The 17,167-nt window shown below is 59.6% G+C and overlaps 1 protein-coding gene across 4 annotated transcripts in view; it reads right to left on the minus strand.

Moving 5' to 3' along the window:
- RARA (retinoic acid receptor alpha) overlaps positions 1–17,167 on the minus strand; it is a 43,487-nt gene that overhangs the window by 15,038 nt on the left and 11,282 nt on the right. For 2 of the 4 annotated variants that reach the window (XM_059997878.1, XM_059997877.1), the window contains exon 2: positions 7,627–8,168. In XM_059997878.1, coding sequence (XP_059853861.1) covers positions 7,627–7,804 — 178 coding nt within the window. In that variant the 5' untranslated portion in view covers positions 7,805–8,168. Of the gene's footprint in view, positions 1–5,203; positions 5,385–7,338; positions 7,437–7,626; positions 8,169–17,167 lie in introns of those variants that run through there. The other 2 variants (XM_059997882.1, XM_059997880.1) reach the window with 2 other exon arrangements.

Consider the following 17,167-nt stretch of genomic DNA (forward strand, 5'->3'; position numbering starts at 1 on the left):
GGAGGAGAGAAGAGGGGACGGAAGGGGTAAAAGGCTCGAGAGGAGGAGTGCACGGAGTACTGACGGAGGCTGGGGACCGGGAGAGGAGGGGGCTGCTCCAGGACGGAAGAGGGGCGGGCGTCTCCCCCGTCCCAGTTCCGGCTCCCAGCCTCCCCCGTGCTTTGGTCAGTCCCCGGCCCCGCGATGCCAAGGCGAGGGAGGTGGTGGGCGGGAGGAGGGGGATGGTCCCGCTGTCCTCCCCCAACACACACCCCCACCCAGCCTGGGCCTCATTTGCCTAATGCAATGCGGCTGAACTCTCTCTGAACTCGCCTGGCGGCGCCTCACCTCCGGGTGACCCACCCACCGCTGCCCGTGACATCACCCGCTCGCCAGCCTGCCCGCGGGGCTCACCCGCCAGCTCCCTGCCCGGTCGGGCCGCTCCCCCGGAGACGCGGAGAGTGGCGGCAGGAGGCGAAGGTCTGGGGTGCGTGTGGCCAAGTGTTAGCGCCGTGCCGGGTGTCCCGGGTATGACATTGTGCGGCTCGGGCACCGCGTGGGAATGAGACACCCGGCTTGTGTCATTGTCTGTGACATCATGTGTGACTCCGGCCGCCCGCCCGCCGGAACCCGATGCGGCAGCTCGGGCGCTTTGACACAAACGCGTGCAGAGGGGGCTCTCCCCGCAATGCCCGGCGTGCTTCAGTCGAGCAAAGCCCCGCCCAGGGTGTCTCCCACAGGCGGAACCAGCATGGGCCCCCCACCGCACCGTCTAGCCCTGGAGAGAGAAAAGGAGGGGCTGGTGCCTTTCAGCTGACCACTTCCTCCCGGAAGCCCTCGGGATGCCGGTTTCACTGGAAGAAAGACCTGGGTTGGGTAGGTGCAGGAAGGCGCGGCGGGGGGGCGGGGGGGGGGGCGGGGGGAATGCCCCAGGAGAAGAGAGTATCTTATTGCTCCCTCTGACCCTGCAGCAGAGCTCCCTCATTTGATAGGAATTTACGTGCTTCCCGAGGATAGAACCGTCTAAAAGCCAGGTTCCTAACATATGTGGTCATTTAATCCTCACAGCAACTCGTAAGAGATAAGTGGTATTATTCCTATTTTACAAATAAAGAAACTAAGGTCTTAGCAAGGTTAGGTGGGTTGTCCAAGATCACACTGCTATTAAAGGGTAGAGTGAGTATTTGAACTTTCTGCCATCAAAGCCCATATTCCCACCATGCCAGGCCGATTCAAGGAAAACTATTTTCTGAGCACCTCCCAGGTGGATACCCTGGGGAGCCTGCCTTTGCAGACCTTATGGTGCAACAGCCATTTAGCAAATAATCACAAATATATATATTTATGTTTATTACTGCATATTATAAATAATTGCAAACTGAGATAATTGGTATTATGACGCAAGTAAGCACATAAAGTATGCTTTGAAGAATTAATGTAGGCACCTAATTTAGGTTGGAAGGTCAAAGCAGAGACCTAAAGAAAGTAGAAGTTTAGAAGTTAGGTAAAGAGTAGGAAGGAGTGGAATCCCAGTAAAAGAGCCTGTGCAAGGGTCCTGGGGTTACAGACGTTGGTGAACTAACAGAGGACATAACATAAAATTCAAAAGAAAAAGGAGCAGAGGCCCAGGCTGGAGAGGTGGGCTGAGGCCAGACCAGGTGAGCTTGCTGGATTTTATCTCAAATGCAGGGAGAAACCACAAAAAGGTTCCAAGCAAAGGAGAGGCAAGATCTGATTTACAGTGTTATAAATCAGATTTAACCGTGTGAAGCTGTATGAAGAATGGATGGTAGGAGGGCAAGAGAGACCAGTTAGAACAGTCCAGGCAGCACACAATAGCAGCACAGCCCAAGAAACTGGCAGTGGTGATAGAGGAAAGTCATCAATGTGGCGGGGGGGGGGGTCGGATAGGGGGTAGTGTGGGAAAGGAGGTAGCAAAGAGGACTCTGGTGTGTGGCTTGTGCTACAGAAAAGTTTCCAAGAGTGCGAAGTACAAAAGTCTGCTGGGCAGGTGGACGGGTGGGTGTTGGGCTCCAGAGTGAGGTCTCACCTAAGTGAGGTCTGGGCTGCAGGTGGAAGGCTGGGTGCAAGCCTTGGCTGTCTATGAGATTGCTGGGGAGGAGGGCAGACTGCTTCCACAGCCCTTGGTATCTCCTCCCAAACGACGTAGATCCTGGGCACCAGTTATGTGCTAGGCCTTGTGTTCACAGCTTCAAGGTACTAACGGATCTGGGGCTGTCCCTGTCATCGAAGACCTGGTGATCAGTAAAAGATCTCCCAAATGATACAGCTCACTGCAGGTACCAGGTGGAGAGAGTCACTTCATGGTAGAGAGATGAGTGTTGTTAAGAGAAAAAATAAGGACCTGCGGGCCTTCAAAGGAGAGAGCGAGTGAGCAAGGAAGCGGGAACATCTGTGAAGGCTTCTGAGAAGAGGCGGTATTCGAGATATTCCTTGAAAGATGGATAGGATTTCCGGAGCTAGAGAAGTGGAGAAGTCGGGGTGAGATGCCTGTTCTGGGCAACAGCAAGGTCATGGGGCAGGTCAGAGCAGAACGCAGTGTCCTGGGGCAATGGGAGAAGAGGGAAAAAGGAAGGTTCTGGCCGCCTGGGGGGGGGCAGCGGGGGACGTGCGGAGGACCGAGTGGCAGGCCTGGGGCCCCGTCCTCCTCTGCCGTGTCCCCCACAACTCCTCCAGGACTGTGTGCTTAGCAGGCCCTCAGCAGGTATGGGCAGAACTGAAGTGGCCTCCGCTTGTGCCAGGCAGGGGTCCCTCCAGTCCCCAACCCCATCTGGAGGGGATAACAAACAGGATGTCATGAGACCCGGGGCCAGACGGACATCAGGTCCCAGTACAGGGTAGCCATCCCCCAAGACAATGCCCGGCTCCACCCAACCCTCGTCATCACTGCTTTTGCAGGGTACTTGAAGCTCGCCCAGGCCCTCACCAGCAAGCAGGTCACCGTGGCCTCATAGCAACTTGCCCAGCAAGCAACGAATTAGGAGTCTTGCTTTAAAGAGGAGGAAACAGACTCAGACTCGAGAGAGGTTGAGTGATCTGCCCAAGGCTGCGCAGGAAGAGCTGTCCTTTAAGACTTCTGCCAAGGGGAACTTGGGCCGTGGGCTGAGGTTCCCAGCAGCTCAGAAGTCAAAATGGGGAGGGGAGGGCCTCTATTTCTGATCTAGTCGGGGCAGAGGGCCTCCAGTCTACCCTGGGAGGTCCAGCTCCATGGGCTGTGCCCCACCACTGAAAACGCAGAGAAGGAGGGCGTTGTAGGCACCGCCCCAAAGTGATTTGGAGAAGGGAAACACTTCCTCTTTCCACAGACACTACCCCTCAAAGGGTAGTCAGGGCCTGCACTGGCACATCCCCATGGGCACAGGGCCCTTGGCACGGGCAGACACAGTGTCTCAGGTCTTGGCCAGCCTAAGAGGACAGGCTTCCTTCCCTGAGTCCCCTCCCCCTGCCCATGCTGGGATCCTGCCCTGAGGGGGCCTGTGCACTATCAATGCTTGGAGATAAAAGGTGAGGGGGCCGCATTTTCATTCAAAACCCTGTCCAACAGTCTTTTGGCTGACTCTGCATTTTGGACCCTAGGGAGGGCACTGCTAGCAGTCCCCCCTCTCCCTGGGCTGTCCCTCCTATTGTCCAGGGAAAGAGTGGGCAGGAGCAGGGGGAGGGAGGATACAGACTGAAAAGGGGAGTGGCAGAGGAGAGGGAAAGGAGAAGGGCTCACACCCTCCAGTCTCTCCAGGCTCCCCCAGACCCCAGGGCCACACAGCAAATGTGTGGATGGAAAGGAAAAGTCTGGACCCAGTCTTTCGGGGCTCCCATCCCCAGCTCCTCTACAGATAGCTTCCAACCTCCCTGCCCCCACTCCACAAATGGAAACAAAATAAGAACGGTAGCTTTTACACTCTGTTCCTACAGTGTCTGTCTGGATGGAGATGGAGGGAGGGTGCCCGCTGAGCTCTGCAAACTCCCCGGGCTGCAGTGGGCTGATCTGGGGGCGAGGATGGGTGTGAACAGATTGTATCCGCAGCTTCCAGGACAGGATGGAGATCTGGCTCAGGCCTCTTATCGGTCTTTCCCTCCAGCCTTCAGGATCAAAAACAGAAAAGGGGGCGTGGCTAGGGGGGAGGCCGTCCCCTACGCCCCCTACTGGGTGAAAGCAGAAGGTCCTGAGGCAGAAGCGGGGCTTCAGCCATGGGAGAGGGGGTTTTACCATGGCCCTGAGCTCCCCACACCCAGGAGGGCTCCCCACAATACCCTCCCGCAGCTGCCTATCTGGATGGTAGAAAACAGCCCAGCTGTAAGGTCACTTAGCTCAGCCACTTAACCACCGGTGCTGTTTCCTCATGTGTAAATGGAGATAATGTCCCTCTCCCAGGATTGTCGGGATTAAGATTTGTAAAACAGAGATAAAGTCCCAGGCACACAGTAGGTGCTCCACAGATGTTAGCCTCCCGTTCTCTCCAGCCCCCACCCAGAAAGGGCCACGGTCCCTTTCCACTGTCGTAACACAGGGTACCACGGCAAGGAGACAGCATGATCACAGGCAAGGTGAAGACCAGAGTGCATTACAGCAAAGATCTCGCCTAATCTCAGCCCTCTGAGGGAGGTTCTGGTCAGATCCCTGGGTTACAGACGAGGACACGTGCTCAGAGAGGTTATCACATCTAGTAAGTGGCAAAGCCAGAACTCGCTACACAGCGTACTCCACCTCTCCTCCACCCACCCACCCCCCCGCTCCCCGACCCCGTGGAATTCCCAGGGGAGCAACAAAAAAGGCAGGTTTGTTTCCTCTCCAGGCTAGACTAGTGATAAGAAATAAAGACCCTTCCCTCCCCAAACACACAACACAATCACAGACGCCTCCCCCTTACACCCTCTGTGCCCTAAGTCACCGCCCCCTCCAGCACACAAACTGACACCCCTCCCGGGCTCTGGGTCTGATTCTCCTCAGACGCACTCGGACCCTCTCACCCAATACACATAAGCCATCGACCCCCTCCCCAACACACACCCAACCTTGACCTCCCCACCCCTAAAACACACCCAACCCTGACCCTCCCCCCAAGGCACACTGAATCCCAACCCTCCACAGTAAGTACCAGTCCTCAGAGACCACGCCCCAGGGGCTGGTCTAGAGGGTGGATCCTGGCCTATCTCTGGAGCTTGCCACTCCGTCTCCCAGGGAGCCGACAGCAGAAAAGATACCCACCTGTCCCCAGTGACCTGGAGAACAGTTCTGTCCTTCCACAGGCCCCCGGGTCTTTGAAGGGTACACCCAAGGTCCAGCCTCCTCCTGACCTGGGGAGAGGAATGGGAGGTGGAGGGAGGACTACCAAACACCTGTGTTGGTGGGAAGTGGGAGGAGGGAGCCTCATGTGCCAGGTTGCCTACAGAAAGGGCGGCAGAGGACCAGAGCATGTAATCGCTCCTTACAGGAATGGGGGCCACAGATGTCCACCCCTCCTAGGAACTGCCTGACCCCCAGCACCAGCCCCCAGGTGGGGAGAGCGGGGAAGGCGAGGCTGCCTCCATGCCTGAGCTTTGATCTGTCACGCTTCGCTACCCAGCGCTGAGAGCCAGGGTCTCCAAGCCCCTCAGCCCTGCCCAAGAAGGAGGGAGATGCAGGGCTCCCTCAGGTTCCTGGCCACACCTCTGGTCCCAGAGAAGGGGAAGGTCAGGGAGAAGCTCAGAGGCTGGGGCCGTGGGTAGGAAGAGAAGTTGTTGTTTACTAGGAAGGGACAGGGCAACCCACAGGCTCACAAAGGGAGGGGGCAGGAAGGGGCATTGCCTAACCCGAAATGTGGGCACCCCACCCTGGGGGATGAAGGTTAGCAGGATGGGAAGTGGGGTACCCGGAAACCCTCCCCACCCACCTCTAAGAAAGAGGAAGAAGCTTGCAACATTCAAAGAAGGGTAAAACATTTGCTTGTCCGGCACAAGACAGGGCAAGGTCAGGGGTCAGGCCCAGCCCCATCAAACCCTCCATGAGCCAGGCCCCAGGTGGACAGAGTGTCTGGGGCTCTGTTCCTATCACCTGGGGAAGAGCAAGCTGTCCACCGGCACCAGGCTGAGCACCCTCGATGTCGATGTCTCCCTCCCTGAAAACCCCACCCTGGCAGGAAGCAGACATTCCAGTCACTGGAGCTGGGATATGAATCCCAGTCCCCATGGACGCAGGCACTACCCCACACAGACACACCCGCTCCTTCCCCAGCAGCCCCGAACCCAGACACTGGCCTCCCCCATCACCTAGCATAGACTGAAGACCAGGCCAGAATCGGCGGGCGGGCGGGCTTCCAACTCCGACTCCCAGGTCAAAGTGCTGGCGGCTGCACACCCCCAAGGGAGGAAACAGAAGGTGGAGGTTTGAGTAGGCAGCAGCCGCCTGCCCCCTGCCCCAGGGCACAAAGGGTAAGGACCTAAAGGAGCACAGACTTAGAGCCCCTGCTCCCAGTGGCTGGTGGGGCCTGGGAGGGAGGGGGCCACCGTGCAGCCAGAGGAGGTGAGCCAGGAAGCAGTGGTGGCAGTGGGCAGCCGGCCAGTGTGGGCAGTGAGGCGCCCAGCCAGGGCCTGCCCCAGGGACAAAGAGACTCCCTGGCTCCGGGGAGAGGGCGCTGCCCCCACACTGGGAAGGGGGCACTGACCCAGCCCAGCCGGGGCGCACAGGGCAGCGGCGCCAGGCATGTTGCCAGTGGCCACGGGAGAGGCGGTGGGTGCCCGGGGCAGGGTATTCAGTACCTGCCTGCCAGGAGAGGTGGGACACGTTTCCCAGGTCAGCAGCTGGCCAGCCAGCCCGCCGTCCACGGCCCCCTTCTGCTGTTTCCACCCCCTCCTGCCCCAGGCCAGGCCCCGGCTCCCTCCCCCCCGCCAAGCCCTGGCCCGGCGCCCAGCTGGGCCCTGGGGGCCCGAGTTACTGTAAGCGTCCTGGCAGGCCCGAGGCCTGGACTCTGCCAGCTGGCCATAGCTGCCGCCACCTCCCACTACCTGGCTCGGCCAGCCAGGGAAGGTTACCGAGACCCCCACCCAGCCAACAGGCGACCCCTGTGGCAGAAGGCGGAGGCGGAGAGGAAACACAGGCCCGGCCAAGAGCAGGCTTGCATCCACAGCCGGAGTCCAGGCTGAGCGCCCCCTCCTGGGACCCTGCCCCGACCCACCAGGCTGCCTGTGGGCCCCCCCTCACCCTCCCCACAAAGGGAAGCACCACCAAGCCTGGCCAAGGCGAGGGGAGGGGATTCTACGCCTTCAGGCCCCTTCCCCCAGAGGCACTGGATGGGGCGGGGCGGAGGTGGGGCGCTGCTCGCAGTAGAGCTGCCATTTCCACCAAATGTCGAGAGGTTTGTTTACCCGCCTCCAGCCTCCGTGTCCAGTCCTTGGAGCTATTTATAAGGCCCTCCACGGCAGAGCACTGGGTGGGGGGCGGCGTGAGAGGCGCCGGAGGACAGCACTGTTCAGCTCTCCCTCTGTCCCCCGCAACACCAAACGCAGTCACAGCCATCAGCCTACAAGCCCCCCAAACAACGATCCCCCTTGTCTGGAGGAGCCCTCGCCACTGCCGAAGAGATGTGCCTAGAGGCCCCACCTCGGCCTGCCGCCCTCCACCGCCCCTCCCACCATGCCCACCACTCCACTTACTGGCCGGGGATGGCGTGCTATAGCCGCTAACTGGAAGCTGGTGCTGGAGAGTGGTCAGAGCGCCCGGTGGGGAGAGTCCACCCAGCATGGGGGGGAAGAAGAAGGCGTAGGGGGGCACCGGGTATCCATTGAGGTGCCCGCCCCCAGGTGTTGGGCAAGAGCTGCTGTTACTGGCCATGCCAAGCAGCCACAGTCAGAAGGACAGGCAGACAGTCTGGCCGAAGGCTCTGGCAGGCTTCAGGCCGCCTCTCCTCGGGTCATGGGGCCTGGGCCCAGAGGGGGTTTGGGTGGTCAGCCCACCCCCCCTTCTGTCCTGGAGCTGCGGTCCAAGGCTAGCAGGCTGATCTCAGCCTCCTGGAGCCCCCACTCCAGTTGGGGGCCAGGTGGGCTGGGGGACGTCCCAAGAGCCGGTCCTTTGGTCACGCACTTCTGTGAGCTGACACTTTCCCAGGAAGGTCCAGAGCTGGCCTTCAGGACGCCGAAAGGATCCCTCTCCTAGGTGGGCCCGAGCTAGGTGGCTGGGGAGGCCATGTCCTGTGATGCTGCGGAGAGAAAAAAGACAGGTGAGTGGGCACCGAGGAGCAGGCGCACGGGCATTCCCCGCGGAGCTCCCCAACCTGGGCGGCCGGCGATTTTCCCGTGGCACCCGGCTGAGCAGACAGCTGGCACCATGCCTGGCTGGCAGAGACGGCCTGGGAGTAGGGCCCAGACACTGCTGGGGGTGGCAGGACAGCAGAGCCAGGCTGGGGAGACGGGGACGGAGCCCAGAGCCGAGGAGGACTTCTCACCCACAATCCTGAGAGGAAAGGGTCCCCGGTGCCATGCCACCCCAGAAGATTCCTGCAGCAGAGGAAGGCAGCTGGCCCTCCTTCCCCCAAAGCGGGTTACCTGAGGTCAAGATGCAGAGAACGTGTGCTTGAAGGGAGGAGGGAGGGGGAGGAAAAGCCGCTTCCCTAAAGCGGTGGCACTTCTCAGAAAAATGACTCCTAAGCCAGGGGGCCCCCGCTTACACCACTTCCCCCCCAAATCCAAGCCCGAGCACCCCAGATGGGTCTGTCCCACGGGCTGGAGGGGAGGCCCGTTTACATACATACAAATAGGGAAATGGGAACTGAGGACTCCTGGGTATCACCTCCATTGCCTAACAGCATGATGGGCAGGGACTGCCCAGGGTGGAAGCCCCCTACTCCCAGGCAATGGAGGGGCAAGGGAGACTGATCTCAGAGTTCACCCACATACTCTGTCTGCAGAAGCAACCTCCCTGGAGAGGGTGGGAGGTGGGCAGAAGATGAAAGGCCAGATGCCCCTCCACCAGTGCATCCACAAATCCATACCCTGTTTGAACAGCTGGGACCCGAGGACACGCAGAGATAACACCACGGGTAGCAAGAGACAGAGATGAACCCAGAAATTCCACGTCACGGTGAGACAGACAGGCAGCAACAAGAGCAGAGAACGAGACGGAGAAAGAGAAGCATCCACAAGAGGTCCAGGAGGATATATATAAACAGTATCAATAAATATGCACGTATTTATATATGAGTGTGTGTATAAACCCACACATATGACATATATGAGAGACAAAAGAAAAGAGACAGAAAGAAACATGCCAAGCAAAACCACAATGAGATACCACTCTGCATCCACTAAGATGGCTATAATCAAAAACACTGATAACAAGTACGTGAGGATGCGGAGAAACTAAAACACTCAGACGTTGCTGGTGGGAATGTAAAATGGTGCAGCTGCTTTGGAAAACAGTGTGGCTGTTCCTTAAGAGGTTAAACACAAGAGTTATACGACCCGGCAATTCCACTTCTAGGTATCTACCCAAGAGAAGTTAAAACATAAGTCCACACACAAACTTGTACGTGGGTGTGGCTGTTCATACCCAAAAAGTAGAACCGACCCAAATGTCCATCAACTGATGAACGGATAAATAAAAAGTTGTCCATCCATACAATGGAATGTTACTCTGCCATAAAGAGGAACAAAGTACCGATATACACGACAACATGGATAAACCCCGCAAACATGATGCTAGTTGTAAAAGACTACCTATTGTATGATTCCGTTGATATGAAATGTCCAAAATAGGCAAATCTATAAAGGCAGAAAGTAGACTGTGGTTACCAGGGGCTGGGGCATGGGTCCGAGGGAAATGGGAAGTGACTGCTGAATGGTATGGGGGCTCTTTCTGGACTGATGAAAATTTTCTAAAAGTGATTGTGGTGACAGTTGCACAACTCTTGTGAATATATTAAAACCAGTGAATTGTACACTCTAATGGGTGAATTTTATGGTATATGAATTGTATCTCCATAAAGCTGTTAAGAAGAAAGAAAGGCGGGGAGGAAGGAGAGAGAAAAGAAAAGAAGACAGGGCCACAGAGATCCCAAATAAGGACTACCTCCCTTTCCAAGCCCTTCCTCCCCAAGCTCCGGCGGTGCCAGGCTCCAGGCTCCAGGCTCCAGGCTCGGACCTGGAGTCCAGAGGACACACACATGGCCAGCGTTTGGCTGCGGACCATGCCTGGGATGGGGGAGTTCTGCCAAGGCCACTATGGACGAGGCCAGGACTTCGGGGCCCAGCCGCGCCGGCCAGCCAGCCTGTGACTGTGCGGGGCTGAGGGAGCGGGAGGGGGACAGGTACTTGCAAGGAAGGGGGCAGCTCCCCTATTGTTAACGAGCATGATTTTGACTGTTACTAATTATGACGACCATAGGGCCGCTCTTCTTACTCCTGAATGAGGTGCCCCCTTCCTTCCCCACGCCCCTGCCAATTCCCTCCCGGGCTGCGAGGCTGACGTCAGAGGAGCAGGGACCCCACCCGTTGGCCAGCTGCCGCCCTGGCCCCCCACAACCCCGAGGGGCGCCACACAAGGGAAACTCGAGCCAGCAAGGGAGGGAGGGGTTGGCTGAGCCTCACCAGCGTTGACAGTCAGACCCTCACATACGCGCACACCCACTTGCAGAAACTCACACGCGCAGCTCCAGGGAAAGCGTCCGGTGGACAAGAGCACGCGTGCTTACACACCTAGCCTGGGTGCGTGCGGGCACGCACGTGACACATGAGGAGAGGAAACCCGGAGATGCGATCCCTCCACACCTGGGCTCCACACACAGTGAAGCCGGCTCCAGGCCTGCATGCCCGGACCGGGACACAGCTCCCCACAGACGCACAACCACAGCCTCAGAGTTTCCCAAACTGCACTTACCCTGGCCCTCACCCCGCCAGGCGAACCTCTGCACCTGCCTCCCTGCGGGCCGGCCCCCCAGTACACAGCAGGGTCCACAGACACAGAGAAGCACGCCGGTGGATTCACATCCAAATGGGGGCCGGCCTCTCTGAGGTGAGGCCCAGGAAGCCATTCACTCCAGAACCCAGGCCTCCTGACCCAGCTTTTGCGGGGTGGGGGGCAGCAGCAGATTCGATCTGGACCCTCTGGAGCCAACCCTTGACCCCAGAGGAGAGATTAACGACAGCCGCCTTAATGCCTCAATTCTGCCCCTGAGGAGTTTGAAACTGGACCGTACTTCAAACCTCAGCCACAGATACACACCCCAGGGAGAGGCTGGAAGGTGTTCCCCACCCCCATCGGAGCCTCACTAAAGGAGCTCAGCCTGCAAACTTCAATGCAGTTAGCTCCCTGGGGAAGGCCTTGAGCCAAGGGAAGGGGCAAAGGTTACAGAAATGGGCCAAGGGCCAGGCTGACCAGGGAACAGGGATGGGCAAGGGCAGGGATGATGGGGGCGGGGCCAAAGAGCACAGCCCTGGCCTCAGAAGGTCCCTCTGGAACTACGACCCTTGGGGAGATGCCTGGGCCCTGGCCCCCTGCACCCAGGGGTGGAGAAGACACTGTCAGAGAATCGAAACCAGCACCAAAGAAAGGGAAAACAAATTACCCACATCCAACCTCCACCCTATGCCCGCCACCTCCACTGCCCGTGGGCACCCTCCCTTGAGGGAGAGAAAAACCACAGGCCCACACCTCCCAAACCCGGATCCCAGCCTCGGCACAGCAGAAAGGGGGGGTGGGGGGGAGGGCCAGAGCACCTGCCACCAGCCAGGCACCCCTGCCCGCTGGGGCCTCCCTCACCCTCAAAAGGCTCCAGGATCCCTCCCCCAGTGTCAGGTGTCCCCAGCTACCCGTTCTTTATGTCCCCAGAGTCACACATCTGGAGAAAAAGGCAAATGTTGGCCAAGCTGTGAAGACAGCAGAAAGAACCAGAAGTCTGAAGGGTCAAATCTCAGCTCTGCCACTTTGGGTGACCTTAGGCGAGTCACTTAACCTCTCTAAGCATCTGTTTACTCGTCTGTGAACTGCCTACCTCAACAACCGGCTGTGTGATTTAAGAGATAAAAGTCCTGGAAAGCACCTAGCACAGCGCCCACCCAGCACACAGGAGGTGCTGGGCAACGGGTCCCCTCCCTCCCCCGCGCCTGCCAGCACCAGGTCGGGGCCTCCCTGGGCAGTATGTCTGCTGTCCCTTCCCCAGCCAGGGCTAGCAGCTGCTGACAGGGCTGAGCGGGAGAATTACCCATTTTCCAGGGTCTGCTTCCCCCCAGACTGAGGACAGGAATGTGGGGAGAGGAATATTCGGGGTGTGGGTGGAGGCCTGACCACAACCCTTTCCCAAATTCCCTTCTTTCATTTCACAAACCAAAAAAGGGAAACCTTTGGACGTGGGGAGGGGAGGAGGGGAAGAGGAATAGACGATTTCCCCCCTACCCTCAGGGAAGAGGAGCCAGGGGTCCCCAAATCCAGCTGGCCCTGCCCCCCTTCTTCACCCAATCCCTCCTCTCTGCTTCCCAGGCTACCCCACTACCATGGCTCGCAAGGAATAGAAGCCAGGCAGTCCTGGACGGGCTGAGAGGAGGGGATAAGGATTGGGGCGCTTAAAAGAAGGGGGGACAGGGGCTTTCCTAGGCATTCTAGACAGTCAGTGAATCATATGCAAATGACACCCAAAGCTCCAGCTCAACTTGGGGGTGGGGGACAGGGACTCCAGCCCTGACGGAAGCAAAGACCCAGCCCCTCTGGACCCCCTCCCCTGTCAGGAGCTGGCAGAGCAGGGCAGGGCGGGACAGGGCAGATTTCAAACCAGAACAGTGGGCTGGAACTATTTATAAACTTTCCAGAAAAATACACACACACTCACATACACGCAAAGCCAAAACCTCTCCCCTCCCCCACACTCCTCAGATCAGCAGAATGGTGAACATTACTCCCTTTTCCCCCTTTTTCCAGAGGCCCCTCTCTCCTCCTGGCCACTCCGGTCCTCTGTTTACCTTTTGCTCTCCAGGCTCTGGGCTGCAGGAAGCCAGCAAGGCCAGCCTCATTTTGAAAGAGACCACCCCAGGAGGGCCTGAGAAGGACCAGCGGGGTGAGGTTGGGACAGTGGAGGGCACCTCTTCCCCACCAGTCCTCAGAAGCCCGGGCCTGCCTCGCTGGAGCTGGGACTTGTTGGAAAACCTGCCCCAAGCACGTGCAGGGCCTGAGCACATCTACGGAGAGAGTCAGGGGAGTGCTGAAGTCCAGCGTCTGGCCTCTGGATGCTGCCACTGCCCACTGCCTCAAGACACAGCACCTAGTCCCAGAAAAGTGGATCTGGTGTCTCCCCAACTTGTACCCGCCCAAGCTTCTGCCCCAGCTACACAGGGCTGCCTGACCTCCACGGGCCATCATCCCCGCAGTGACTGAATACCAGGCAGAAAGGGCAACTGGACAACCCAAGCCCAGGACAGGCCAGGTGCTGGGAGGAGGAAGTGTGTGTGGGGGGGATGTCTGCTGGTCAGGGCAGTGTCCCGACTCCACACCCCAGGGGCTGCACCCCAGAGCCCCCTGGGAGATGTGCCCAGGGCCTCCGAAGCCCAGGGCGGCTGAGGGGCCCACCCGGAACCAGAGCTGAAGCCTCCCACCCAGTCTTCTCTTGGAGCAGAGAACAGGTGAAAGGGCAGGGGGCAGCCCAGGCCTCAAGGAGAGGGATGGGCCCACAGGGAAGGAAGAAAACAGGAAGAGGAAGAGATGAGGCTGCCGAGGCCACAGCCAGACCACAGGAGTGTGTGGACCACACAAAGGCAGCTCTGTCCGGGTCGGGGACCGAAGGGGCACAGACAAAAGGGGACACCCCCCCAGCCTGGAAACCACCGTCCTCACAGCCAGCCTGGCACGGGGCTTTCCCCACCCCCACCTTGGCAGCTGCCCCCTCACCACTGTCTCCCCTCTCCGCGGTGCAGGAAGCATAACTCTCACAAGGGGCGGGGTCTGCCGAACACACAGAGCAGCAGGTATGTGCGCGGCTGCGCGGCTGCAACCCGCCTCCCCCAACCCCTCAGCTCTGCCCCAACCCTACCCCGGGGCGGACAGACTGTCGGCACGACCCAGTGCTACCAGCCCCCTCCCGGCGTCCTTCCCTAGGGACCCGGGCTGCAGGGAAGCCGGGAACGCCCGCCCCCGCCCCCCTCCCGCCTCAGGATATCCTTTTGGCTCTGACCCCAGACCAGGCCTGAGTCAGACCGTGCCCCGCCCCACACCCCCCATCCAGCGACCCCCAGGAACTTCCTACGCCCCACGCTCCACACCCACCTACTCAGGTGGGGCTAGAACTAGGGGGAATCTCTTCCCCTCTCCACCCCCAGCTGAACAGGGAAGCCCACCAGGGGGTGGGGCGGATGGTCACAAAGTCCCAGGACCAGCCCCTTAAAGCACAGGGCCTGCGGTATCAGGGTGAAGCGGGTGCAGGCTGTGTGTGGAGGGGAGAGGAGGCCCTGCAGACCACCACCTCCCCGGCCCCAAAACACACACAACTGGGGATCCTGCCCAGAGCCCCTCCCTACTCCAGCCTGGACCCCAAGAAACCACAGAAACTCCCTGGGGAAGGTAGTTTCCATGAGAACACAGGACGGGAGAAGGCTCCAAAGGGAAAGGGGAGAGGGCGCGGAGGTTCCAAGAACGGGCATCTTTCTGGGACTGCGGGACCCAGGCTGGAGGGGACAGGGTCTGCACAATCGGTCAGATTCACAGTCAGCCAAGCACAGCCAGACGTGGTCACAGTCTCCCCGACGCTCAGTCTGAGTAGGTGGCTGTGACTCCTTCCCACAGACAGAAGTCTGGGGTGCCCTGGGGGATCTGGGGCATCGGAGACCACACACACTCAGCTTGAAACAGCCCCCTGGGCATGCCCCCCAATCCCCCCCCAAAACTGTGGGCCTAGGGGGAGGGGCAGCTCCCTCCCCAAGAGAACCAGGGTAGTGCCCAAGGCGGCCATCTCCATGGCAACCAACAACAAACATCCCGGGAACCACAGAGGGCCAGGAAGTGACAGCCACGTGACAGGAAGCCAGTTTTTTCAGTGGGGGGGGCGAGGAAGATTGTTAGCAGCCCCTGGGGAATCAGCTGTCCCCTAAGTTTCCCCTACTTGGAACTGGAGGGAAGGGGTCAGCTGGGAAGGTGGCCACACACACACACCCGACCCCACTGCAGTGTGCACAGTCGGTCGCAGGGCTGACGGGCCCTCCCTTCCCGCCTGCCACTCACGGTTCTCCCCTTTGGGTCCCCCTCCCTTCCACTTCCTGCCGTGACTGGAGATCAGAGAACTCCCCACCGCAGCTTCCCCTTCTCAAGTCTCGATTCCTGGGCTGAAGGTTTACTGTGGGGCGAGGGACACAAGGAAGGAAGGCTGGGGACCTGCGGTAGGACCCAGGGGACAGAGGCTCCAGGGGAGGAGCCGGGAGGGAGCTACTCCAAGGTAGGTGTGTACACACAGGCACACATAGAGCGAGTGGGTCACGGTGGCACACCACCGGGGCGCAGTGACACACAGAGACTGCCTGACCTCAGGCAGCTCTGGGGAAAATCGAGCAGGGCCACTGGATCCGCCCCGGCGCGCCCCACTCCAGCCCAGTTCCTAAGCCTCCGGGTTCAGCTCAGGCGTCTCCTGGCTTCCAGGCAGGCGAGGTCTCAATAGTGCCCAGCCCCCACCGCCTCTCCCCTGCCTTTCCTGCTGAGGAATCCCCCTCCCTGCTCCAAGGTGCTCGCCCAGACGAGGGCACCTTGGCCGGAGGCGGGGGGAATGGAACCTCCCGCCACCCCCCTCCCCTTCTCTGCAGATGTCCCAGACTATATTTAGCCCAAACCGGGCGGCTAGCCAGACCCAGACTCCCCACTGGCCCGGAGCTGAGCTCCCAGTTTTTATGCAATTAAAACATTAACAGAGAACCACCCCCATCCACACACCCCCATACCCCCCAGCCCAGCCAGAGCAGCCGAGCTCAGAAAACACGACAAGGGCAGCCCAGCCCTGCAGCCAGCGAGCCAGCGATGCGGCTGGCGGTCATCGGGCAAGCAGCAATAAACTCATCCCCTTGCCCATGTCCTGGGCCCTATAACCCCCACAGGCAGGACAGGGACATCACCCACCAGATCAGGTTGACACTTGGTGGGGGGGGGGTAGGCTTTCCTTGTTCCGGGGCCGGAAGGGAAAGGCATATCCAGTGGGTGGGGGGTTGCCTGGTTGCAGAAATTCCACCTGTCATTTTGCAGCCCCCCTCCCTGGCCTGCTCCAGTTACAGGGCTGGGGGTTGGCAACAGGTGCTGGCCAGGCTGGCAGCAGTCTAATCCCCCACCCGCTCCCCAGGCTGACAGTGGTGCCTGAGGTCCAGGCAGGGGCCCTGGCCAGCAGGATGCTGGGTAAAAGAAGGAGGCACTGCTGCCTGGTGGGGAGGGGGCAGCCCAGGCCCCTTCTGTAAGACCTGGCCCCCTGGACTCTGTGATGTGTGTTGGAGGGTCTGGGGAAGGCAGGGAAACCTTAGTTCCACCGCACCTATTTCATTTCCCCACGATGCCAGGCCGGGCGGGCTAGAGTGTGGGAGGTCTGTCTGCCTGCCTCTTCCTCCTCCTCCTCTCCAAATTCCAGGAACAGGCAAGGGAGGCTCCAGTTGCAGAGAGAGAGAGAGAGCAAGCAGGCGGTCCCAGCTGAGAGGGAGGGGGGGCGGGGACTGGAGCGGGAGGCAAGATCCAGACGAAGCAAGAGACGCCCACGCCCAAGCCAGACAGGACAGACACACCGACACTGACACATTCTCACACTCTGGGCCTGGTCCCCGAGTGCCGCCCACTCTGCAGGGACACCCAGACTCCCTCAGCCAATCCTGCCCATCCCCAGAACACTCCCTGGACACACACGGAGAGCCAGGCCTTCGCTCCCACCCCACATCCCCCCACAAACCCTGTGGGCTCCGTACAGCAGCCAGAGGGTGGAACGGGGAACAGAGGGAGGAAAGACAGCAGGCGTCAGAGAGGACATGGAGCCAAAGCCCTGGGAACTGGGGTATCAGTTGCCACACTCCTTTCCCAAAACCCAGTAAGTCAAGACAACCCTGGCCATCTTGCCAGGAGCCCTGCCAGCTTCCCACACTCCCCAAACCACCACCACTAGAAAGGGTGTGGGGTGCTGGGCGAGTGGAGATTACCCCATTTACTCATCACAGGGATAGGATTACCTTCCCCAGATGCCCATCACCCCCAAACCCAGACAGA

This window comes from Delphinus delphis, chromosome 19 (genome assembly GCF_949987515.2).
Source record: "Delphinus delphis chromosome 19, mDelDel1.2, whole genome shotgun sequence".
Lineage (NCBI taxonomy): Eukaryota > Metazoa > Chordata > Mammalia > Artiodactyla > Delphinidae > Delphinus > Delphinus delphis.